The sequence below is a fragment of the Nelumbo lutea genome, chromosome 3 (assembly GCF_056320005.1).
Source record: "Nelumbo lutea isolate HS-2025 chromosome 3, American lotus-T2T, whole genome shotgun sequence".
NCBI lineage: Eukaryota > Viridiplantae > Streptophyta > Magnoliopsida > Proteales > Nelumbonaceae > Nelumbo > Nelumbo lutea.
Window position 1 is genome coordinate 49,079,275 of NC_142686.1, and position 26,576 is coordinate 49,105,850.

Consider the following 26,576-nt stretch of genomic DNA (forward strand, 5'->3'; position numbering starts at 1 on the left):
TGAATCTGAGAAAATCTCCATTATTAACATTTTCTATGAAATTATTTTATGAAGTACATGTATTTCCAATGTTCATTTTCAAATGCAAGTTATGGCTAGACAATCTGCAGTTTAAGTGATTTATTTTTGAACTACAATCCAGAATGTATTTGGGACTGTCCTTGGATACAAAACAAGAAACACGGCCACTATTCAACTGCACCAATCACTTACACCGTAGAAACCCATATAAATCCACTAGCGTATATTGTTCTTGCGAGCCATCTCTCTAGCCATTTCCCTAAGTTCTTCTGGTGATGGTGGACGAGGACCTTCTGGGGGATATACCACATAAGAGCGCTGAGCACCAAAAGAAAAGAAGAAAATGTTTTAAAATAACAAACCAAGTTTCTCCAAATCTAAAGAAGAAAATGTGCTTCATGGTAAGACAGGTTACATGCCTTCTACAAAAAAAAGGAAAAGTAAAGGTAAGATGGGTTGCATGAGGGTGGTAATTTCATTCAGCACCTGTGTAGGAAATATAACATTTTACTGAAGGATGATACAAGGCTTCTTTGATGGCTACTGAGGGGGTAAATATAACATTTTACTCAAGGATGACACATACAGAGCCTTGTGTCACAGACTACAAACCTAAGCAGCGCATTTTTAGAGGTTTAATACCCGTTCCTGTACATTGTTACACATGTATGTCCTAGAGCAATCTGTTGCTTTAGAGTATACAACAGTGTTGTAAGACAGCCCGGACTGGACAGTCAGACTGTGAAAACCAGGAACCAGTGGCCTTTCCAGGTCCCAGTTAAATGATGGGTTTGATGGGTTTTTTACAAGCAGAACAGATTAACCAGTAAAACCGGGATCCTGGGTCATTCCAGTCTTTAGTATGGTCCGAGTCATACAACACTCCTGTATAAAATATCCTATCAAGCTTTTGAGAATCCAGCAAGATAAATATCTAGAACTTTTTACAATTCTCACAACCATTAGATTGTATCCTCTGGATGGATCATCATCATCCTCTTCCGAGCCTTATCCCAACCATATGGGGTCAGCTATGTGGTTAAATTAATGCCATATCCATTGTTAAATTATTGACCCTCAAATCATTTCTTACTAGGCCCTTGAATTGATGGTCTTTTATGCCCATGACCAAACCATCTGAGTCTACTTTCTCTCATTTTATCACCTACTGGAACCACTCCTAACTCCTAACAACTAGAACATAGGCGTAGTTGGGCTGTAAGGCTTGGCACTTGATGGAGCTGATTAATTCTAAAGATCTAACCCTACAGAACAACTTGACTTCATAAAGTCATCAGATTCTTCGCCAGAACAGTGGATGGAGTGAACTTGATGCAGAGACAGAAGCAAGAAAAGAATCTATGGAGAAACAAATCAGATTTTGAATTTTTTTTTGGACGGAAGGTAAAATTTTAATAAATCAGGAATAATGATTCAAGAGGGTCCCCCAAAAACATCTTTTGGGCAGGGACCCCAGAGATCCATATCCATTACAAATTCCAGAAGTTCCTAGAGTACAGCCTAGACCCAAGTTGAATGACCTGGTGCCCCTTTACAGCCGAGACCTGAGACAGAAGCTTTCCAAAAGTAGATGCAATTAGATCTTCTGTGTTGTTGGATTTGCTTTGGAAAATTCTTTTGTTTCCCTCCGTCCATATAGTACTGATTACAGCAGTCGGAATGGTCCCCCATGTGTTTCTTGCAAGCTTTGACAGCCCCTGCAATTCCCAGCAACTCAGCAGATCCTTCACAGTGCTTGGCACAACCCAGCTAATACCCAGAGCTGAAAAGAAATGGTTCCAGATCATTGTCGAGACAGAACAATGGAGAAACAGACGACTACTTTATTCCAACTTTTGCCCACATAGAACACATAACAAATCTTGAAGCTGCACTCCTCTTTTTGACAGGTGAGTCTAAGTTAAGCATCTGTCTAGGGATGCAGCCCAAACCAAAGCATTAACCTTTGAAGGGGCTATTAGATTCCAATTTTTTTTTTGATGAATAATAGTAGGATTTATTAGATCAATAACTGATTTAGAATTGTGAATTCATACAACATCCCAGGGAGAGGCACGAGCTGCAGCCCCTCTTTGAATCTTACAAGTAAAACTAGGAAAGAAAAACAGAAATCACAGCTGAGCCCAAAACAATTCTTCCCGATTTACCCCTTGCTTAGCTAAGACATCGGACAAAGTATTTGCTGATCTCCCCACCCACTGTAAAGAGACTATCATATTCCTTGTCAACCAACTGAATTTCTTCATTTCATTCTTGTAGTGCCATATAGCATCTTCAGGATTTTTCAACCAGCCCACCACCACTTTGGGATCTCCTTCAATTACTAGATGTTGTACCCCCAGCTAGTTTGCAAGTTGCACCCCTTGTATAGCAGCTAATAGCTCTGCCCGGATGGAATCCCCAACTCCTAGGGGACCCGAGTCTTCTGGCATGTGGTTAGACAAGTGGCTAACAAAAAATTTGACAGAAAACAGGCCATCTGGACTCCAACTCCAAGCCCAGATATCCTTTACAAGCAGATCCACGGTATGAATGGAAATCAGCTCCAGAAATTCGGAGTTGTCAATTTCCCAATCTTAAAAATTCCTTCTGAATGTAGGGCACCAGATTACAGAGCTACCATTTACCTCATAGCAATCTGAGAGGAATGCATCTCAAGACTCCGCAATCTGGTGATTTTGAATTTCTTTTCTAGTTATAGTTGTATTAGGAATAGGGTTCTACTTCCTAAAAATTTTATTTCAAAATTACTATTTATGGTAACTTTCAAACTTACCATTTTTAGTAATTCTCATAATTGCTATTTATAGTAAAATTGGATTTACTATTTTTAATAAAAGTAAATTACAAAGACCCTCTTATACTGGGGTCAGTGACAAACACCGCCCTGCACTTCCATTTGTGCCAAAGACACCCAAACTTTCACATTGCATCAAAGACCCCCCTCTGTTAGTGTTCTGTCAATTAACTTCAGAAAAGATTCTCATTTGTCTGTTCAAAGCTTTTTAAATCCCAAAATTGCCCTTTTGTTATTTGTTCGAATGATTTTACCATTTCATTTACACTTTGATAACAACCCAACAATTTTTGAAAATATCGGTTCTCATATGGTTAAAATAGTTGGCATGATTTTTTTGGTATCATTGAAGATTCTTCTGTATATGGTGACAATGTACCAGACAGCTCTTCGACAATAAGATAGTGGCAACAACTTCCAGCAAACAGCAATGTACAGTTCTTGTCAAATGGTTCGCTGATGGTATACTTGTATAGGTCAAGGTTTAGGAAAAAATTAGAAAATGGACGAGGAAAAGACAAATGGGGGAATGGCTTTGCCCATTTTCATCATTTTGAAAAGTTAATTGCACGTCCCTTGAATTGTGATGGCATTTTCATAATTTTGCACCTTCCATTAGCTCACTTAACAGTCGGGGGTTCTTTGTCAAAATTATAGGGAGGAATTTGTCACTGACCCCATAGTACAGGGGGGTCTTTGTAATTTAGTGTCTTTACATTAAGTTAGCTTTAATAGGATTAGCAAGTGTTTTATTGTTGTTAGGAGTTAAGAGTCCTTATTTCATTGTCCTTATAGCTTACCTACAGGCTACAGGTTTGTCTTAGTTCTAAAACAGTTTGTCATAAGTTAACTCTTCACCGCACCATCAAAAGCCATCTTTCGTGCCCACAGCATGCCATCCGAGTATCTTTGGGTGTATCTTGGGTGGGGCAATGTATGTATTTTGTATGGGGGGAATGCCAATGGCATTATTGTAATTATCAATATGATTTTTCACCACTAGTGATGTTTCCTTCTGTCACTTCCCCCTAAAGCTTAACTTACTCTTTGAGGGGAGGTAGGTAGTTGAGTGGTGCCAATACTATGTAAAGGTTAAGCATGAGGTCCCCTCGATACAAATTTGTGTGCTTGTGCTTACCCTCTTTGATGCAATACAAAGAGCCTTTTTACTAATTTGTGTGCCATCATTGTTGCCTTTGTTGTTTGTTGCTTTGTTTCATAGGCTTTCTTGACACATTCGAGTGCCACACGGGGCCTCAACAATCAGTCCCATAACAGTTGGTATCAGAGCAAGAGCTCGCCTACACGCCGTGGACCAAGCATTCGACCCTTGACGGTAGCAACACTATGAAGAACACCTAGGACAATGAGGAAGAGATACAACAAGGACTCTCCCACACCCATGAGGCTAGTGATGCACTTGAAGACAACCCTGGCAAGAGACAAGGCCCCAAAGGGCCAAGCATCAAAATCCAGCAAGCACGAGAAATCCACAAATAGGCTTGCTAACATCAACACCCGCATGCTACGTTGTGAGGCAACAATGGGTGAGACACATGATCGAGTGGAGGAGATTCACCTCACCATGGAAGCAGTCGAGTCCGCGATGGTGGAGTTGGAGGGGCGCTTAAATGGTGCCTTAGATGAAGCTCGCAATATGATGAATGGAACCCTCAAGGAGGTCTTGAGAACCTTACATCAGCAACAAGCAAGCTCCTCTCAAACAAATATACAAGACACGCATGACAAATTTCAAGCGCAGCTTGAGGAGATGAAAAATGAATGGGCAAGGTGGAAGAGAACCATGTCCACATCCTTGGCCATCCATGCCCAACTTGATGCAATGAAAGAAGAATGGGCAGTTGTGAAGTCAGCCACCTGCACCTCAGCCAGCATGCAAGCCCAACTAGATGAGATTAGGGAGGAGTGTAACTTCTTAAAGAGAGCAATTGCCAATTCGACAATCTCCACAACGGCATTCACTCCTGCTCACATTAAGATTTGGGAGCCAACTACCTACTCAGGCACTCACGATGCACATCAGCTTGACAACTTCTTGTGGCAGATGGAACAATACTTCTCAGCAACAAACCTTAATGAAGAAAGGACCAGAATTCACACTACAACTACATCTATGTATTTAGTTGATGTTGCTATGCTATGTTGGTGCAGGAATCTGAGCGTGGCACGTGCACCATTAACATTTGGGCTGAATTCAAAAGAGAACTAAACAAACAATTCTACCCGGAGAACGTATAATACCTGGCCCACAAAATCTGAAAAGACTTCGACACAAGAACTCATTCCATGAGTGTGCTATGGAATTTCCAGCCCTCACACTCGAGATCACGGACATGTTAGATAAGGACTTGCTCTTCAATTTCATGGACGGTTTACAACCATGGGTGGAGATAGAACTTCAACAACAAGATGTTCAAGATCTTGCATCAGCCATGGCCATAGCCAAAAAACTCACTAACATGAGACTATCAGATGATGAAAAGCCCCCAAGCCCGCATGCATTGGACTTGAGTGGGGGAGACAAACAATCAAACCCCTCACAAGAGAAGCAGCCCCACTACAACAAGCCAAGCGAGAATTAGAAAGGGAAGAAGCCACAAGGAGGCTACAACACTTACAAGTACAAGAGGTTGACTACCTCTTCACAACCATGCTTCATTTGCAATGGGATGCACTGGAAAAGAGACCACCCTACAAGGAAGAAGATCAATGCCCTCATCAGCAAGCTTCAGTGATGATAAACAAAGCAATGAAGACAGGCCTGATCCAGCACCAAGGGTTGGTGCCCTCCAACTACTTAATGCCATGGTAAAGAAAGAGGCCACACCTAAGCAGCCTAACAACGCCCACAAGGGGCTCAAATATGTTGATATTACCTTTAGCGGGAGGTCAACTCAAGCCTTGGTAGACACAAGTGCAACACGTAACTTCATTTCACTTGCCAAGGCCCGGTAAATTAACTTGGCTACATCTAAACAGGAGGGTGAATCAAAGCAATCAACTTTGGCGCCAAGGCAGTAGAATGGTTCATGGAGTAGAGCTCATTAGGGCCATGGAAGGGAAGCATCAACTTATCTGCGGTACCCTTGGATGGTTTCCAAGTTGTCCTCAGAATGGAGTTTCTAACATAGGTGGAAGCAGCCCTTGTGCCACACATTGATAGCCTACTTATCCTGGACAAAAGCTCCCCTTGCATGATCCCTGTGACAACTGTAGTCAAGGTACACGGGAAGCAAGTTTCAGCCCTACAATTGTGCCAAGAAGAGGACACCCCCAACGCCAATGCCATGCTAGCAACCAAGAAGACCCCCACTCTAGCATCTCACACCAACACAAGAACGGACCAAGAAGTCATCATCAAGAAGCAGTCTCCACCAAAGTCGTTCCAGTGCTAGTGTCAGTGTAACAAATACCCAGCGATGAAGACATCAAGAAGACCTCAGGCCATCTACAACAATACACCCATCTACTACCAAGCCAACAAGGGAGAGTGCCAACCACCCAATATAGGGACCACAACCAAGCGATGAAGACATCATGGGAACCAATGTCCCCTCAATCCAAAAACTCATTTTGACCTAAACCTAGCTCCAAAGTTTCCCTCAACCAAGCCAAAACACCCCGTGTCTTACCTTGAAGTGGCCTGGAAAGGACTTAACCCCGAACATAGCCATAGGACTCCCCAGCCAAAGGAGCAATCACCAACCTACCATCCAAGCAAATGCTTGGGCCTTGGAAGAGACAATTTGTAGAGCAGTTGAAGAATCCTCCTTCATCAACAACAGATCCAAGTAGCTAGTAAAGGCCAACCTTCGAAAACAAAGACTGAATTGAGTGGGGGAGGCTATCACAAGTGAACTCTTCACTGCACCATCACGTGCAATCTTCTGTGCCCAAAGCATGCGATTCAAGTGTCTTTAGGAGTGCCTTGGGTGGGGCAATGTATGTATTTTGTATGGGGGGGAACACCAATGGCATTATTGTAATTATCAATATGATTTTTCACCGCTAGTGATATTTCCTTTTGTCACTCCCCCAAAAAACTTAACTTACTCTTTGAGGGGAGGTAGGTAGTTGAGTGGTGCAGTGGTGTCCACCGTGTAAAGGTTATGCATGAGGTCCCCTCGACACAAACTTGTGTGCTTGTGCTTGTGCTTGCTATCTTTAATGCAATACAAAGAGTCTTTTTACTAATTTGTGTGCCATTATTGTTGCCTTTGTTGCTTGTTGCTTAGTTTCACAGGCTTTCTCGACACATTTGAGCGTTGCATGGGGCCTCGATGATCAGCCCTATGACAAGTTGGTACTAGTTTTGAGTCAGATTTTATGAGTCCAATTAGAAGTGTGAAAAGGGACATCCAAATTCTTATGTTGAGTCTCTTTACCCCCCCCCCCCCGCACACACAAAAAAGAAAATCCATCGAGTCTATAAATAGTCACTATAATTGAAAAAGAGGGATTACTTTGATGAAATAAAGATTGGTTTAGTAAATTCTGGTTGTTGCTAGGATTTCTTCCCTTTTATTCCACTCTCACCTGTTTCTTCTTCCAAGTGATCAATCTAATTACTGTTTAATAGAAAGGGTTCTCTTTCTTTCTAATCTCTTGCTCATTCTTTGGTGGAAAGCAAATTGTCTATTTGTTTCTCCATTCTTAATTTTCATCACTGACCACCCAAAGCCCTTCCCTTACCCACAAACCCCACCACAAGATCTGAAATTTGTAGAGTCCTCTACCTGTACATCAAAATTGGATACCATTTCTGCTTTGAAATTTGTCTTGGAATATAAAGGTGGATAAACAAAAGCAAACCTTTTTCAGATTGCACTTCTGAAGAAAACTTTGAATAACACTACAGTATTGAAAACAAAAAAGTATAGAGGCTTAAAATGATGGTCTAAGCTTTTGCAGATAGGAATAAGAAGAAAGGACAGATGCCCTGAGTATTTGTTCCAATTCATCCTTCTTTTTTAGCAATAATTAAAATTTTACTGATGTATAAATAAAATGTGTGCAGTGAAGTGTTGTGCACCCTTTATAGGAAGCTAGCCTCGGCCAGCCACTCATTCCATTTTAATTGCTTCCTTCTATAGATTTACAAATTTCCACCCATCCATACTAATCCTTGATATGTCTGGTTTCCATAGGGTTGTTTTAGAAGCCCATCTGCTAAAGTATTAGCAGTTCATGACATCCAATTGTATAATGCCCTTAATTACAACATTAACTCACTAATTTCTCTCATCAAAATTCTATATTCCAAGGCCTGCATAGTTCCTTGTTATCCAATTACAAGTATTGTGGATCCCCCTTAACCAATATATCTCTGAGATTCAGAGATTTTGCCAACCTCAAACATTAGACTATAATATATGAGAAGCATCCCAAGGAGAGGAACAAGATGCAACCTCTGACAACTTTAAAACATTAGATTACAAAGCAAGCTACTACTGAGCCCAGTGATCCCTATTTGTCCCTTGCTTGTCTAGAATATCCACCACCCCATTATCTGATTTCTAATCCATTGAACCCTTAAGGTCATGCTATTAGTTAGCCATTTAAACTTCTTTGTCTCACCCCTGTAATTCCAAATTGCAGAATCTGGCTTCTTTAACCATCCTACTACTAGTTTGGACCTTGGAGTCTCCTTCAATGACCAACTTTTCCAAATTCATTTATTTAGCTATCTGTACTCCTTGAATTACTGCAATAATTTCTGCCCTGATCAAATCTCCCATGCCCCCTTGACCTGAAAACACTGCAACAACATGTAGTACAGCGCATGTTTCCTTGAATTTCTAAACTCTCTCCCTACTTCCAATAAAAATGGATTTCTAGGCATCATCCATCGAAGTTCATCTAGTTGTGTTTGGAGTTGGAGGACACCAAGCAATAAAATAAGTATGCGTTGCCATTTAGAAGGAAATCACGAGCTGCCAATTTCTCAAGATATCATCAGCTGTGAAAGGTGCAACTGCTTCCAATGTTTTGACCTGACATGTAATCTTGATAGGCCCCAACCAAAAATACCTCCTTTTAACCTGGAAAACACAAACTCCAACACCCACATAAAACAAACACCTAAACAAAACAACAAAGCTAAAATGAACCACCTCTGAACAAACAAAACCTCCACTCAATTCCTTCTGAACAAAGCTTCCACCCAACCAAGGTTCAAAGTATCTATACAATATGCCCCGTATCAGGCGTATCGTATCGTATCTTTTGGGGTCTGAAACGCCTGTTTATAGGTATTTCAGGACCCCACTCTTTTTTAATAAAAATTATGTTAAAATATCTACCTAAAAACCAAATTTTGAAAAAAAAAAAACATTTCTGCTTTTATCTAAGTACCGATATGCCTCTATCGATACACAGAGGTGTATCAATACTTTGAACCATGCACCCAGCTTCATGAAAAAAGTGAACATTGAAACCTTTACACAATGTTTTCGAATCGCCGTTGACCCAGACAAACAAACCGTTTGGCCCGGGAACCGTCCAGGCAACCGGTTCCGTTTTACCCAAACCCCGGAATCTAGTCAAAAACCGTTGAAAAAGTCAACAAATAGTTGACCCGGGCAGTCGAACCGTTGACCCATTCAACGGTTTTTTACCGTTTTTTATTTTTTAATTATTTTTCAATTATTTTTAATTTTTCTATCAGAACGGGTCATCCGTTCGAACCGGATGGTCGAACTGTTGACCCAAAAACCGGTGCCTAGAACGGCTCCGTTTTTTAGTCGTTTTTCAAAACGTTGCCTTTACACCTAAGCATTACTTGAAAAAAGTATTATTTCTCACACAAAAAAAAACTTTGGTTGGAAGTTTTGTTCAAAAAGAGTTAAGTAGAGGTTCTACATGTTCAATAGAAGGATCATTTTAGTTTTGTTGCTTTATTTGGGTGTTTGTTTTATGTGGGTGTTGAGGTTCTTCTCTCGGGTGAATTTTTGTCACCTTCCTTGTACTTTCTTTCTTTTAATAAATTGGTGCATCCTTTGTAAGGCTAATGGTGAGACCAATGCTTTAAAAAATGACTCAAAAGTGGAACCTTTCTGGGCACCGGTTTCTGGGTCAACGGTCCAACCGTCCGGTTCAAACGAACGGCCTGTCCTGATAGCAAAATTAAAAATAATTAAAAAATAAAAAACTGTCAACCATTGAACGAGTTGATGGGTCAACGGTTTGACCGCCCGGGTTAATGGTTTGTTGACTTTTGAATGGTTTTTAATCAGATTCTAGGTTTTGGGTAAAACGGAACCAATTGCCTTGACGGTTCCTGGGCCGAACAATCCGATCGTCCGGGTCAACGACGGTTCAGAAACGTTGGCTGAGACTAGATACCACTTATTAATTTCTTGCCCTTAGGCTAATGGTAGGACTAGCTACCATGTATTAATTTCCTGCCCTTCTACTCTTTCTATTTGAGAATGATTTTCTCTTTGTTTGGGTGCAGGTGGAACCCCCCGTCAAATGTTCAAGGCTTGTTTGTGTTTGTATTTGTCAGTATTTGGTTCTATAGAAGAAAAGAATAGAATAAAAGAGGTTTAGAAGAAATGGGTCGGCACTCTATCTCCAGACTCCAGCCCTCCAAGATAGCTTTTATACTAGGGCAATAAAAAAGAGATACAATGACAAGTCTGCCCATGATTAGTAAGCAGTAAGAAAAACATAAAAAACAAAGTAGGCCCAAGCCCATTTAGCCCAAGAAGGAAGTTACACAAGTAAATGTCATGACATAACATAAACAAGCCCATGCCCACAATAATGCTAGGCTACACAACACTCCCCCTCAAGCTGAGCATAGATATCTATCATGCCTAGCTTGCATAACAGCTTCATAAATCTGGATTTTGAGTCCTTTATTGAAAACATCAGCTAGTTGTTTTGCTGATGGCATGTAGGGAATACAGTGTTCTCCAGAGACAATCCTTTCACATACAAAATTCCTATCTATCTCAATATGCTTCGTCTATCATGCTGGACTGGGTTATTTGCAATGTTAATTGCAGCTTAATTGTCACAATAGAGCTTGAGTGGTCCAGTTGTATCTATCCCCAATTCCTTTAGGAGGATTCAAAGCCAAAAAATTTTGGCAACACCATGAGCCACGGCTCTATGTTCAGCTTCAACACTTGATCTTGCCACAACAACTTGTTTCTTGCTTCTCCACGTAACTAGATTTCCACCCACAAAGGTGCAATATCCTAATGTAGATGTCCTTTCTTCATGGGAACCAGCCCAATCAGCATCTGTGAATGCTTCAACTTCTATTTTGTCATGCTTCTTAAATAGTAACCCTTTCTCGGGACATGACTTGAGATATCTCAAGATTCTCTCTATTGCTTTCATATGTGAGATTTGTGGAGCATGCATGAATTGGCAAACTACATGGATTGAATATGCAATATCCAGCCTAGTGAGAGATAGATACAATAGTTTTCCAAGCAACCGTTGATATTCTTTGTCAGGATAAGGTTCCCCATCACCTCCTTGCAATCCATGATTTTGCTCTATGGGAGTGTCAGTAGGTCTGATTCCTAATTTCCCAATCTCCTTCAGCAAGCCAAGAGCATACTTTCTCTGACAGATGTAAATCCCTTCCTTGGATCTAGCCACTTCTATTCCCAAGAAATGTCTCAAGTGCCCTAGATACTTGATTTCAAATTCTGAGGCTGCGAAACCTTTTAATTCAATAATTTCCTTTGCATCATTTCCAGTAACCACAATATTATCAACCTAGACAATTAGAGTTGTCAACTTTTCACCATCCCTCTTCTAAAACAATGTATGATCTGCACCACCTTGTTTGTACCCTATTTCCTTCATTGCTACACACAATCTCTCAAACCATGCTCTTGGGGATTGTTTGAGCCCATACAAGGCCCTTTTTAGTTTACACACCTTTTCTCTCGTGTTGTGTCCTAGAGGAGGGTCCATATACACTTCTTCCTACAAGTCTCCATTTAGGAAGGCATTCTTAACATTCAATTGATGTAGTTCCCAAGAAAAGTTTGCTACTAAAGAAAGTAACACTGATTGTATTTAATCTGGAAACTGGAGCAAAAGTCTCCTTGTAATCAATACCTTCCCTTTGGGTGAACCCTTTTGCAACCAATCTAGCCTTATATCTTTCAATAGCGCCATCTTCTCTATGTTTAATTGTGTAAACCCACTTACACCCCCACGGTGTTCTTCCCATTTGGTAGATCCACTAGCTCCCAAGTGCTTGCTTTCAATAGTGCATTCATTTCTTTATCCATAGCTTCCTTCCATTTGGGGCCAACAACAGCCTCTGAGAATCTAGGAGTAGAAACAGAAGACAATGCACAAACAAATGAGTGATAGGTAGGAGACAGATGAGAATACAAGACATCTATTTATAGGATGGAGAGTGCAGGATCGAACTAGTTTCCACAAAGCAATGGGAAGACCAGGATCAAAACTAGTGGATGTGGTGGGAGGAACCATACCTTGATCGGCTCCAGAGGCATCCAATTGGTTGCAAGTCTCTCTTTCTTCTCCTTCGGTAAACACTTACATCACAATCGTTAGGAGTAGTAGCTTCTTTGGCTTCTTCATCACAATGGTTAGGAGCAGTGGCTTCTTCATCAACCGAACAAGTAGACTCGGTAGGTTCAGAAGAAACTAGATCAGGAAGAGAAATTAGAAGAGGAAGAGCATGAACAAAAGGATTAACCCCCAAGGAAGTCTCTTCCACCCCATTAGTCTCCCCCTAAAGAGGATTCTGAGGAGGGTCAAAAAAGGACCGAGGCTCGTGAAAGGTGACGTCTTTTGTAATGAGCTTCCTCCTAGTAACTAGATCTAGACACTTGTATCCCTTCTATGTAGGAGTATAGCCTAGAAACACCCCCTGGATTTCCTATGGATCCAGCTTTGTCCTTTTAGGATCCTTGATATGAATGAAACAAACACAACCAAAGACCTTTGGGGGTAAGGAAAAGGCAAGTTGATTTGGACCAAAAAGAGAAAAATGAGCCTTCATACCCAAAACTCTAGATGGCATCCTGTTTATGAGATAAGATGCAGTGAGAACAGCATGAGACCAGAATTTCTTTGGCACCTTATTTTGAAACAAGAGAGCACGAGAAGTTTCCAATAAATGTCTATTTTTCCTCTTTGCAACTCCATTCTGTTGTGGAATGAAGCTGCAAGAGGACTGATGCAATGTTCCCTCATCTTCAAAAAACACATTTAGAGAATTCTTGAACTATTCTCCTGCATTATCAGAACAAAATTGTTTAATCTTTTTCCCAAACTGAGTCCCAATCATTTTATAGAAAACCATGGTGATTCTAGGTACTTCCTCTCTTCCTTTCATCAATTAAATCCAAATACATTTTGTAAAGTGGTCAATAAAACTGATAAAGTAACAATAACCATCCAAAGAAGTAATGGGTGAAGGACCCCACACATCAGAATGAACCAAATTAAAAGGAGCATTAACTTCATTATTAGAGCTCGGATAACTTGTTCTACAATATTTAGACAACTAACACACTTCACAAAACAGACTCTCAATTGACACCTTTTGAAACAATTTTGGAAACAAGACTCTTAACAAGGTAAAAGACAAATGACCCAATCTAGCATGCCAAAGATAGATGATAGCACTAGACTCCTTGCATTCCCCAATGTGACTTGTTGAAGCTTGATGAGCTGAACCGATATCTTCATTGAGGTAGTAGAGACCACCAGCCTCATGATCACTCTCAATCGTTTGCCTTGTTATCCAATCCGAGAAAATACAATGTGTAGGGAAAAAGGTCACAATACAATCCAAGGCTTCAGTGATTTTAGATATTGAAAGCAAATTTGCAGTAAAGTTTGGAACATGAAAATAGATTTAAGAGGAAGATTCTTTCCAAGTTGGATATCCCCTTTTTCATGAATAAGGAAAAGAGAACCATCATCAACTCTCACTTTATCTTGCCCAGAACCAAGATGATAAGATGAGAAATAAGAGGAATTGTTTGTCATGTCCAGAGGCACCCAAGTCAATCACCCAAATTTGAATGAGGCTGAATAGCACTAAGGGCAGAAATCATACCTATCTTGGCAAAGGATGAGGAAGAAATAGTGGATTATTTCAATCGAGCCATAGCCCGGTTTAGAATGTCTACCTCTGCAGCTGTAAATTCAAGGAAGCTACTTGGGGAAGTAGTGGTCTGTCCCACACACGAAGAAGCACTCAAGGTCATAGGATTTTGCACTCCATCCACTAGATTTGAACTTGCCACATGTCCATAAGGTCCTGGACCTTTATTTAGCTTTTTTTTCCTTCCTAAGAGCTGCTGGTTTAAGGTGAGGATGCAAGATCCAACAGGTATCTTTGGTATGTCTCCCGCACAGTGAGAGCACTTCATATTTCTTTTATCTCCCCCTTTCCCTCCTTTTTGTGTAGCTGAAACAAGGGCTGAATGTTCACCCACTGTGGAGGAGCTTCTACCTTCATTTCTTTTCTCCGGATCTCCTCATTTCTAATTTAGTAAACATGCTGCAATGAAGGAAGTTCATCTCTCCCCAAGATCTGAGAACTGATGCTCTCATAAGAAGAGTTAAGTCTAGCAAGAAATCTGAACACTCTCATTTCCTCAGTTTGCTTTTGGTGCATTTCTCGGTCCTCAGAATTCTTCCAATCAAGAACAAGATGATGATCAAGCTCTTCCCAAAGTCCCTCAAGAGTAGCAAAGTAGGTTGCAACTGATAAACTTCCTTGAGTCAAGGCTGCAATGTCTTGTGTCAGTCTAAAACTCTTGCATTATTTTTCCTTTGTCCATATGTGGTAGATAATTTCTCCCAAATCTTATGAGCTGTAGGGTAGTGTTGGACTGTCCTAGCAATCTTTGGTGTCATGGAAGATAACAGCCATGTCATAACAAGTGTTTTTTTTTCTGTCCAAGTTCCATATGTAGGTTCTTCCTTCTTAGGTTCTTTGACTTGTCCATTAATGTACCCTAGTAAACCATGGCTTGTGATGTGAAGTTTTGCAAAAATGAACCACTCCTTGAAGTTGTATTCATCTAGTTTCACATTAGTGATCTGAAGATTTGGGAAGTTAGTGTTCTCCATGTTGAATAAGCTTTCACTTGGATGACTTTCCTTGGAGGTTACCTCACTAGAGTTTGAGGACATAATGAACTGTTTCTGATGTGAAATTTCACCCAAAAAACAGCAGAGAACAATCAGTACTACCGGCCTGTAGATTAGAGAATACTCCAACACAAAACAGAAGGATAAAAATAGAGGAACTTGGGCTGCAACACAAAACAAACACCTGGTCTGCAACCAGACACTGTTCAGCTTCTAAAAACTTGAAGTAGAGGGCAACAACCTGTACTTCACTCCCAGTCTGATGGAAGCCTCTAACCAAACATAAAAAATCTTCCACAAAGATATCTGAAAGGACTGCACCTTCCAGCAGTTCAAAATCTTAACCTGCTTACTGCAAGTTACTTTAGTAATCCAGAGACTACTCACAGTTTGTCTTGCCCTATTGGAGCATTACCAAACCTCTTCTAGGTTCCCTTGGATCTTCTCCCAAGGGAAAACCCCCAAGAAAGCAACTAGGTTTAGAGCACCACAAGCAGAACTATGGTTTCTTTAACACCCTAAGTAAAGAAAACGAAAAATAATAGAAGATAGAACAGTATATAAGATTATGAATCAGTGAAGAAGAAAGTATCAATGCTCTGATACCACGTCTGTATTTGTCTGTATTCAGTTCTATAGAAGAAAGAAGAGAATAAAAGAAAAGAGGTTTAGAAGAAATGGGTGGCACTCTATCTCCAGCCCTCCAAGACAGCTTTTATACTAGGACAATAAGAAAGAGATACAATGACAAATCTGTCCCTGATTGGTAGGCAGTAAGAAAAACATAAAAAACAAAGTAGGCACAGGCCCATTTAGCCCAGGAAGGAAGTTACACAAGTAAATGTCATGACATAAGACCAAGCCCACAATGCTAGGCTACACAACAGTTTGATTCTTCCTTTGTTAACTGGAGAAAGAGAGGGGAAGAACACTTTGGAGGTGTACAAGAGTGGCAATATGTTGGACAATTTGGGAAGAAAGGAATCAAAGAATTTTTTCAGACAAGGAAAGGAGCAGAGAAGCAACCTAGAAACCATTACTGTCAGAGTGATCCATTGGGTTAAATCCTTGAGAAGCTTCGATGACATTCCCACAAATGGCTTGCTTAGAAAGTGGAAGGAGGTGGCTGATTCTTCTCTCCCAAGAGCTGTTATAAGCCCTGCTTGGGTCCCACCTCCTAGTGGGTTTATTAAGATGAATTTCAATTGTACTAGTGAGGGGAATCCAGGCACTTCAGGTATTGGAGGTGTTTTTTCGAATAAGGAGGGAAGAGTTATTGCCCTTTACTTGGGGCCAATAGATGTGGGGGACTCCTTGAGGGTAGAAATCTAGGCAGTGATGGAAGGGATCCAAAAACCAAGGAGTTGAATATAAGAAGGTTGATCACAGAAGGGGATTCAAAGCTGGTAGGCTAGCTGCAAAAAGATGAGACTGGCTGGTGGAAATTTGTCAATGAAAGGAGGAAGTTTAAGTTTTTAACTCAAGATATTAGATCAAGTTGCAGTGGGTTAAAAGGAGTGCAAAATGCCTTTGTTGATGTTTTGGCGAAGCAAGGGGTGGAAAGGGATCAACTCTTTTGGGTTGTTCTGTAATTGCTGTACATTTTTGTCATTTTGGAGAGAGTTAAGAGAGTTTCTCTCTCTTTGGGATGATCACCTATATCTTCTTCATTAATTAATGAAATTTTCTGGTTATTGATAAAAAATTATTTTATTACCTAAAATAATATATATATGGATATTTATTGAATAAAATCAGGCCATATCCAAGTTCAAGTCAATTATGTTATGTTGTTATGTCAAATCTCAAATTCAAACTTGGATTTTCAGATACCATTTACACCCCAAGGTAATACAAAAGGGTCTTTAGTGTGAATAACTTCTGTATTTTCCATGATATAATTGGAATCAGTTAAGACTTTGGTCACAACTGAACAAGTTGAAGCCTTCTTAAAGGGCTATCTGGAAACAAACAAATGAATGATAATAGATGCAAAGGAGTACATGATCCATCATCAAAATAATCTAAAACCATTGACTAGAGAATGGAGCCTGACACACACCAGGGATACACATGATGAAACTTACCTTCTAATAGGAATGGTTGCACATAATAAATTTGGTGTCAAAGGGAGCATCCCTCTATTTTTACAATGGACTACCATCTTTGGTACAGTTAGCCAGTTATCGAAGATGGAAAAGATTTAAGTTATTTCCCCAAACAAGCAGTTTTGTCAACCAGACATGTCATACAAATAATAATAATATCGAGAAGAAAATAGTGCAGCATCAAATAACCAGTCAACAAGAATAAAGAAGTCAACTTTGTTGGACACCATTGAAACTCCAAAGGAAACCCTACTTGTCAATATAATCAGTCCCAACATAATACCACTTTTTGCAAGAGAATTCCCTAGACAATAGTGAGTTTGTAGACTGAGGAATATACAATTGAAAATGCACAAGTACCAGTTGTTCAACTGGGTAACCAAAGCATGGAATTCTCACAAGTGTGATGACCACTACAGACCTGAATTCCTAGAAGCATAGATATCCATCCAATGGAACTGGCAGTGATGGTTCAAGTATAGTCCCACTCAAACAAAAAATAAGTAAGATTTTTGTATAATTTAAAAATATACAAGATAGTGAGGTCAAAGGAGATAATTTCTACTTAAATTTACAACCAAGTAGCTTCACCCACTCATGCATATTACAGTTTAGCCCAAAACATTTATTCCCTCACAGCCATAGTCCTCGTCAGCCATTTAATCTTCTTAAATTCATTCCTATATGTCCAGAGAGCCTCTGCATGCTTCATCAGCCAACCTATTACCACTTTTGAGTCCCCTTGTACAATTAATTTCTGTGTGTTTAGCTCTCTTGCTCTATTAGAAGATTTTTTGACAAAAGAAATGATCAGAAGTTGACATGTGGAGGATCAAGCACCTCTGGTTAGAAACAGAGTTCTTTGGGAGTGGTCACCACCAACACAAGGGAAGATTAAGATGAATTTTGATGGTTGCAGCCCAGGCAACAGAGGACAGTTTGGGGTAGGGTGCATTTTTAGGGACAACCAAGGTCATTATCATGCTTATACTTGGGGCCAATAGGGCATGGGGACTTCTTGAGATTGGAGCTTCTACCAGTCCTTAAAGGGATCAAATTGGCTAAAAGTCTAAGGTTCAACAACTTGGTCATAGAAGGCGATCCTATGGTGGTAATGGGGTGGCTGAATAAAAGCAAAGAAGGACCAGGGAAATACAGGAATACTTTGAGAAAGATTCAACTCTTGATAAGAGATTTGACTGTGAGTTTCATCTGGGTTAAGAGATCCACCAACAACCTAGCAGATACCCTTGCTAGACAAAGAGTACAAAGAAGCCACTTTTTATGGATCTATTTGTTTGGGAGAATGATTATATGTAAAAGGTATTGGCAGGGTGATTTGGGGTCTACTGTAAGGACTGGGGAGTGCTTTTATTCTTGTACATATTTTATCTATTGCTTGTACATGACTCTTGTAATTTTCTATTTTTAGGCAATAAAGTTTCTGTTACCAATCTGGGAGAAAAAAGATGAACACAACAAACCTCAGAAAACTACCAGAATTTTCCCATTCTAGTTGGGAAAAGGTCTAAATCGTGTGTAAATAGAATTATTTGTAAAGAAACTGGTGTACTAAAACTCCCTAATGGTCGCAAGTTCTGCAATCTGTGTCTGCACCTAAATCAAGATAATCAAAGCCCTAGATTGTAACGATTTCTAAATTGGATTATCAAGAAAAATAATAACAAACTGATAAGAGAGAAGAAAGAGGGCTTACATTCCCCATTACTTTCTTGAGATTGTCAGAGTTGTTGGCGAAAGTGTACATTAGAACTATAGGAACTGACACATAGAGAGCAAATTTCGCAACCTCAAGGATCCCTTTCGAAGTTCCCAGGGAAGACATATTTCTGATAAATTACAACAAAAAGAGAATAAATCCATTACTGAGAGACATCATAATTGAGAGAGAGAGAGAGACCTATCACAGTATCACTACCTTCGATTATGCTGCTTGTTGGTTTGTGGTTGAAGCTGTGGCACACAGCAGTAGGGAGTCGGTAGCAGGGCGTGCTTGAGCAGTTCTGTATCTTCTATGAGAGGAGTGATCAAACCGTTCTCTTCACATAAACCAGAAGGTATCATCAACCGTTAAAAGACGAACGGTTTTAAGATGGTTTGCCTTTAAAATCGACTGTGATATGACATGATACCAGAGAAACAAGACTTATAAGTTATAACAATATAACCAATCAACTGATATCATAATATCAAGCATTAAGAGGAAATTTCTTAAAATATTTGTAAAATTCTTGAAATTACCTTAGCTAACAAACTCTACCAACCATTAACATATTATAATAACATTTTAAAATCCAATTTTATCCTTTTATAACCGAAATTAATTTTAGGGAAAATCGCTGATAAGTACCTTGTACTTTGGCTCAAGTGACAATTTGGTCCCCAAACTTTAAAATGTGACAATCCAGTATCTAAACTTTTGAAACGCGACAATTTAGTACCTGTCATTAACCAGCCATTAAGTAGTATGTGAAAAGACACAAATGCCTTTCAAGTGTAATCTAATTTTTTTTATCAACCATATGCTAAAATCAAAATCAACCATCAAATTTTTCATCCTTTTTGGGAAGTGTTTGGCAAGTCTTTTTAAGAAGATCTTCCAAAAGCTCAAGACCTTAAAAAACTGATGAGTTTTCATGGGTAGATCTTCAAAGACCAAAGACCATTTGGTTGCAATTTTTTTATAGATCTTCTTAAAAGCGAAAAGACCCAAAGACTGTTTGGAAACACATATAGCACAACAAATAAGTGTTGAGCATTTAAATGGAAATACACCTTGGACATGTCATGTGTGGACCCACTAATGCATTCAAATGTGTATTTAGCACTTACGGGCCCCACCGACACATTGGCTCATGCAAATAGCGTTCATGAACCCACTTACACATTCACCTATAAAAAATAATATTTGTGGCCCCACCCACACATAGACTTGTGCAAATGGCACTCATGTGCTTTTATTTTTCACATTCACCTGTACACAATAACATTTTTGGGCCCAACCTTCACCTGCAAATAACAAGAAAAACCTAAATTCTATAAAATTAAAATATAACATAAATTTTGGACAAATTAATAACCAACATTAAGATGAATAGAACAGTTCCTATGGCCAATGAAAATTTACATCAATCAATCACTATTCCTAACAATGATTAATATCTTGGGCAATAATTAACATCAATAAGATAAATGAATCACATAATTGAGGTACAAACTTCAAGGTCCTGGATGATAAAATAGCCATGAGTATTTGTAATGCCTTTTTTAACACTGGGTCCATATATTAGCTCCATTTTTTGAAATTAGTATGGTATGCTCAAAATGTGCAAACAGACCTCCACTTCAGTGGCTATTGTCCAGTTATCAACCCACAAAACGAGATTAATGCTACCCAATGGCAATTGTCAACATCAATTCTGCAAAAAAATAAGGTTGCACGCTTAAGCAATATGTATCTCTAATAAAATTGGAAGTGAAAGAGAATGACAAAGAAGATGCAAAAAATGGCAGGGTTGCTAAACCTGACTATTCAAACAATTCTACAATTTCACCAACTGGTTCAATATTTCCTTGAACAAATATTTAGGGTTTAAAGCTAAGGGAGTTCAGAAGGAGAACTAAACCACAAAAGGAAGCATTCATATTTTAATTCTCAACCAACAGTTTGATCCGGGTTTTAACACTGATAAAACTGCTAAACATGCTAAATTTGATTTTTACAGTTATGACCTAGCTAATAAACCAACAGTTTATGGAAACAATTACTATAGGTTACATGTGGTCTTTGAAATTTGAATGCTCCATCTTCTAGCCTCTAACTCTTTTTTGCTTTGTGGGTGAGATAAAGTAAGATAACAATATCTAAAAATACATTGTTGACTGCTTTGCTGAAATATCATTTGTCTCTCACTCCTTAAGTAAAAGAGAGGATCCATCGCTACTACATCAAATAGAATAATGAAAGCTTGAAGGGCAATGAAGAAACCAATAAAATGAATGAGGACAGAGAATGTGAATGAGATGTAATAATTAAATTTCCTCTTATATAAATGGTATTTGTAATGAAGGATACATTGGCTGTAAAAGGAAAACTAAGCCTTGCCTTATATGTAATCAAAGATTCTTGTCCAAAACATTGCCTATATAGAAATATAAGAAATGCAAATGAGATGTTTAATTAATCAATAATTTAAATCCATGGTAATCAAGAGGCTCTTTTGTCAATGAGGCGTCAAAAAAAATCCATGGTATCTATCAAAACATTGTGTTAATTCAAAACAAACATGCCCATTAAGAAATTTCAGTCATGCTTCAGGATGTGTTGCCTATGCATGAAAACACAAAACAACATTACTAAATTTCCTACTTCCTACTAAATCAAAGATTTCACTTTATAACCCTCAATCTTGGTTGTCTTCCCAAAGGTTTCACTTCATAACCTTCCCTTAATAACCACAATAGCACAGTTTCATCAATCATCATCACTTTACTGAAACTTAGAAGGTTGTTGCTCACAGATTAGAACAACTAGATGGTCTTGAAGGGGATAGAAGAATAAGGGCGGAAGAGAGGGCAAAGAGATGGAGGCTTAAGCAAGAATTGAAGGAGATTTTGAGAAAAGAGGAGATTAGTTGGGGGCAAAAATCAAGATGTAGGTGGTTAAAGGAAGGAGACGGGAACACTAGTTTTTCCACTTGTTAGCCAACAAAAGAAAGAGAAAGAATTTTATTTCCCCATTGGAGTGGGACGGACAATTTTAACTAGGCAAGAAGACATAGCACAAGCCTTGGTGAACCACTTCAAATCTATCTTTGCTGTCAATGGAGGTGTTGGAGGGAGTTTGGGTGACTTTGAGTGAAGGGCTGGCCCCGAGGATCTTTTGGCGGATCTAGGAAAACCTTTTCAGACCCAGGAAATAAAAAGAGCAATTTTCTCGATGGAAAGGTCTAAAGCACCCGATCCAGATAGTTTCACAATGGCCTTCTATCAAGATTGTTGGGAGATTATTAGTGTTGATCTTATGGAAGTGTTTGCTGAATTTTTTGAGAGAGGCAAGTTCAACTCTGGAGCCAATGCAACCTTTGTTGCTTTAATTCCCAAGAAACCAGAAGCGTCCCACCCGAAAGACTATCAACCTATAAGCCTGGTGGGAAACTTGTATAAAATCATCTCCAGTGTTTTGGCCGAAAGGATTAAGAAAGTCCTCCCTTGCTTGATCTCTCCAAACCAAGGTGCCTTCATTTTTTAAAGACAAATAATGGATTAAATCCTCATCACTAATGAATGTGTGGAGTATAAGGGCCAGAAAATGGAGAAAGGTCTGGTCTGTAAGCTTGATCTTGAGAAAGCCTATGATTTGGTGGATTGGGAGTTTCTTCTACAAGTTTTGAGGCATAGAGGCTTTGGGGTGAGGTGGTGTGAATGGATAATAAAGGGATGTATCTCCTCTTGTCATTAGTCCATCTTGGTTAATGGGGTAGCTAGGGACTTCTTAGCTAAGAGGAGTCTTAGACAAGGGGATCCCCTTTCCCCCTGCCTTTTCACACTAGTAGCTGATGTCTTAAGTGTTCTAATTGTTAGGGCTGATTCTAATAATTTGATCAGAGGTTAGAGAATTGGGAGGGATGCGGTGGTGGTTATTCATCTTCAGTTTGCAGACGGTATTATTGTTTTTTGTGGAGGGGAGCAACAGGAGTTAATCAATTTGAAGAGGTTGGTAAATCAATTTGAAAAGGCCTTTGATCTCAAAATTAATTGGGGAAAGAGTTGTGTGGTAGGGGTTAATAAATCGGAAGAAGAGATAGGAATCCTTGCTAGAGTGTTGGGATGTGAAGTTGGTGATTGGCCGTTAGAGTATCTAGGGTTATCCTTAGGAGGGAATCCAAAGTCAGAAAGCTTCTGGTACCTAGTTTTGGAAAGATTCTCAAAGAGATGGTAGAATGGAAGAGAAATTACATCTCTCTACGAGGAAGAATTACCCTAATAAAATCAACTTGGGCAAACCTACCAATTTACTTCCTTTCTACTTTCAAGATCCCCACTAGTGTGGCTTTTAAACTGGAGAAATTAATGAAGGATTTCTTATGGGAACCAGGGGATACAAAGAAAGATCACTTGGTGAAGTGGGAGGTGGTCTCTAGAAGTAGCGATGGTGGAGGGTTGGGTATAGGAAACATAAAGCTAAGGAATACATCCTTGTTGGGAAAGTGGTTACAGAGACTACCTCTTAAACAAGACAACTTGTGGCACAAAGTGATAGTGAGTATACACGGGGTGGCAGAAAACAGATGGGATACTGGTCTTGACCCTAGGGCATCCCGGTCATCTCCTTGGAAAGCTAACCATGGAGTTTTGCCCTCATTTCTTCCGTTTATTAGACTTGATGCTTGTGTAGGGAATAAAGTTCGATTCTGGGAAGATGTGTCTGGTTTGGGGATGTCTCCCTCAAAGACAAATTCCCATCCATCTACTCTCTTTCATTGAATAAAGAAAAAACCATTTCCTCTGTCTATCTGAAATGGTAACTCTTGGGATTTGGGTCTAAGGAGGGGGTTGAGGGAGTCCGAAATGGGCATGGTTGATGATCTGATTGCCCTTCTTAATACTCTATTCCTTGATCAGTCTTGCTTGGATAGTAGAATTTGGTTAGCCTCTCCTTTTGAGTTTTTCACTAGTGTTTCTTTTTACAATGCTCTTCTCCATTCATCTAACTTGGTAGGAACCTTCCCAACAAAGGAGGTTTGGTGTAACCTTGTACCCCCCAAAATAAGGGCCTTTTGCTGGGAGGTGGTACTCCAGAAAATCAACACCTTAGATACGCTGCAAAAAAGAAGGCCAAACTACTGCCTTTCACCCTACATGTGTAGCCTCTGCTTGGCCTGTGGCGAAACCATTACACACTTATTTATATCCTGTCCTTTTGTAGCCTTTGTTTGGAATTGGTTTTCCTCTCTCTTTGGATGCAGGTGGACCCCTCCTTCGGATGTAGTAAGACTCTTTGATCCGAACTTCTTTATACCTCCAAAGAAGAAGGGGAGAGCAATGTGGAGAGCAACAACAGCAGCTGTTTTGTGGTCAATCTGGGAAGAAAGAAACAATAGGATCTTCCAAGGTTTTGAAAGATCTAAGGAGCAAATCATTGACTGCATATCTACCAAGGTCATTCATTGGCTTAAAGCATCCCCTTTATTTAAAGATTATTCAGCTGATGATTTGTTTAGAGGATGGTACACTGTGGCAAATTCTTCTTCATTGAGGTTTGTGTTAAAGGAGCAATGGATCCCTCCTGCACATCAATGGGTGAAGCTGAACTTCGATGGGAGTTCCTTAGGAAACCCAGGTCCCTCTGGGGTGGGAGGAGCTTTCAGAGACATGGAGAGTAGACTGGTTGCACTGTATTCAGGTCCGATAGGTGATGGAGACTCTTTAAGAGCAGAGATTATGACCTTGCTACAAGTTCTAAGATTAGCTAAACAATGGGGCTTACACCAGATTGAGGTAGAAGGGGACTCTAAACTATTAATTGGGTGGTTTCAGTCACATAACTTGGGGGCCTGGGTACTTCGACAATTCATGAGGGAAATAAACTGCTTAGCAAAGGAGGTTGGGGCAGTGTTCAAGTGGACAAGGAGGTCAGCGAATGGACTAGCCGACACCCTTGCAAAGCAAGGAACTTTCAGGGAAAACTTGTTTTGGGCTGTTCTGTAATCAGAAAGTACTTTTCTTGGGGTAAACACCCTTGACTGGGTGGTGATAGTGTATACTCTTAATCTGTCTAATGAAAGTTACCGTTTCTGATAAAAAAAAACTTAGAAGGCTGTTGAGGAGTGAAATTCAAGACTTTTGAAAAGAATTCAATTTTGTAGTTGGAAAGGATTAGCGGTAGTGCTAAATCTGACCATTTGTAGTATACAAACACAGGAAGGTGCTTCAAAAATTATTATAATACAAAAACAGGACTTTATATAAACAAAAAGCAATGGAAGATAAAAACCATTTTTAGTATAGGAAGCCATCTCTAGCATACAAACAAACCAAAAAACCATTTATAGCATAGAAATCCATTTATAGTATACAAACAAAACAACAAATTATCAACGATTTAGTGGATGAATGTTACTGTTTTTCCTTATTGGGGTATTGGGATCAATTTCTAGTATATTGAAAAGAAAAGACACAGAGGACATGTAGAGTTTGTTTCAAGTTTATTAGAATAAGAAAATAGGAGGGACAAGAAAATATAAAGATTTAACATTTAAGAAAAGAAACAAGGAGAAATAGAGAATGAGAGAAAAAGAATTTTATTTGAACCCTGTCTAAAAGAAATTGACAATAAGAACACAACACTATGATGCATAGTTTGTAAATTTAAGATGAAGAGAACTGCACTTTCTCGCATCCATCATTTGTCCTTACCAGCTACTACTTCAAATTTCAAACTTGAGGAAACCACATGGAGGTAGAGTACCGGTTATGTAATTCCCCAACATACAATGCCTAGTATTATTGTATTAGTAAAATTACAAGAAGGATAGTTATAGAACTCTAACCCTAAGTATAGACAGGCGTCCCTTTTCTGCAGAACTTAAGCCATCAAGAACTCTGTAATTTGAGTGGAATAAGATGGAGACACCAAATTTACAGAAAAGAATATTCAAGTGGCCGCTTGGAATTGTATCACCTGCAAAATGAACAACGTAAACCATAAAATAAACATACAAAAAAAAAACAGAGAGAACCGTGAAGATTGCACGAACCTAGAAGCTTTGATGAACAGGAAAATACAGGAAGAATTCTACGGAGAGAATCACGGAAAAACATAAATCAGGTAGAGAGTAGAGATTCGGACCGAAGATGAAAGAGGAAAACTGAAGGGAAAAGAAGGAAGAAAGAAGAGGAAGGAGGACTCCGTACCTGGTGCGGAGATTCGTTTGTTTAGGAAGCCTATGTGTTCATATTCCTCGTTTGTTTAGGAGAAGAAAGAGAGATCGGAGAGGGGAGGGATCTTATCATTCCCCCGCTGGTTTTGTGTTCGAAGAAGGAGAAGATGAACAATATTCGAAATGGATGATTTCGGCTGATTATCTCAATGGGAGGGGGAAAAACAATAAATATAGAGAGGGAGAGAGAGAATGAGAGAGGAAGATAGAGGAAAAAGAGCTAGAGAAGAGATGGAGTAGAGAGGTAGGCGAGAATGGTGTATCCTCTGAATTAGAAAAGTGTGGGTGCAGTGGTAGTTTCGTAATTTTCGGGAACTCAGAGGCATTTTTGTAATTTTGAGACATTTGGGTAAAACCGGGTCGAGGGGTCAAATCGGAGATTCTGGTTCAATGGTGGGGATATTTGGGCCAAAAAATGGACGGTTGAGATGGGTTTTACTATGGAGTGAGGTCATGCATGTGCAAGCTAATAAGATTAGTTGAAATGGAATCTTTTTAGATGAAAAGATACCTAAGGGTATTTTTGGTTGA

The 26,576-nt window shown here is 39.5% G+C and overlaps 1 protein-coding gene across 6 annotated transcripts; it reads right to left on the reverse strand.

Moving 5' to 3' along the window:
* LOC148864845 (sporulation-specific protein) lies at positions 1–26,318 on the reverse strand. 6 transcript variants are annotated; one of them, XM_088976684.1, is made up of 9 exons: positions 26,020–26,318; positions 25,863–25,900; positions 25,656–25,786; positions 20,442–20,522; positions 20,078–20,112; positions 19,454–19,544; positions 19,022–19,142; positions 18,800–18,932; positions 1–339 (listed from the first exon to the last, which is right to left on the reverse strand). In XM_088976684.1, exons 8-9 carry the CDS (start codon positions 18,926–18,928, stop codon positions 238–240), a joined length of 231 nt encoding a protein of 76 aa, XP_088832810.1. In that variant the 5' UTR covers positions 18,929–18,932; positions 19,022–19,142; positions 19,454–19,544; positions 20,078–20,112; positions 20,442–20,522; positions 25,656–25,786; positions 25,863–25,900; positions 26,020–26,318; the 3' UTR covers positions 1–237. The 6 variants fall into 6 exon arrangements, with proteins under 6 accessions (XP_088832810.1, XP_088832808.1, XP_088832809.1 ...); XM_088976682.1 differs by having other exon boundaries at positions 19,022–19,216; XM_088976683.1 differs by lacking the exon at positions 20,078–20,112.
* Between the last annotated feature and the right edge of the window lie 258 nt (positions 26,319–26,576).

Excerpts from the sequence above, each read along its gene's own strand:
- LOC148864845 (XM_088976680.1), bottom strand. The coding sequence starts at position 19,167 with ATGATACCTTCTGGTTTATGTGAAGAGAACGGTTTGATCACTCCTCTC. Across the intron at positions 18,933-19,021 it reads AACAAGCAGCATAATCGAAG|AAATATGTCTTCCCTGGGAA; the intron begins GTAGTGATACTG and ends GTAATTTATCAG. Across the intron at positions 340-18,799 it reads TCAAGAAAGTAATGGGGAAT|CGCTCTTATGTGGTATATCC; the intron begins GTAAGCCCTCTT and ends TTTGGTGCTCAG.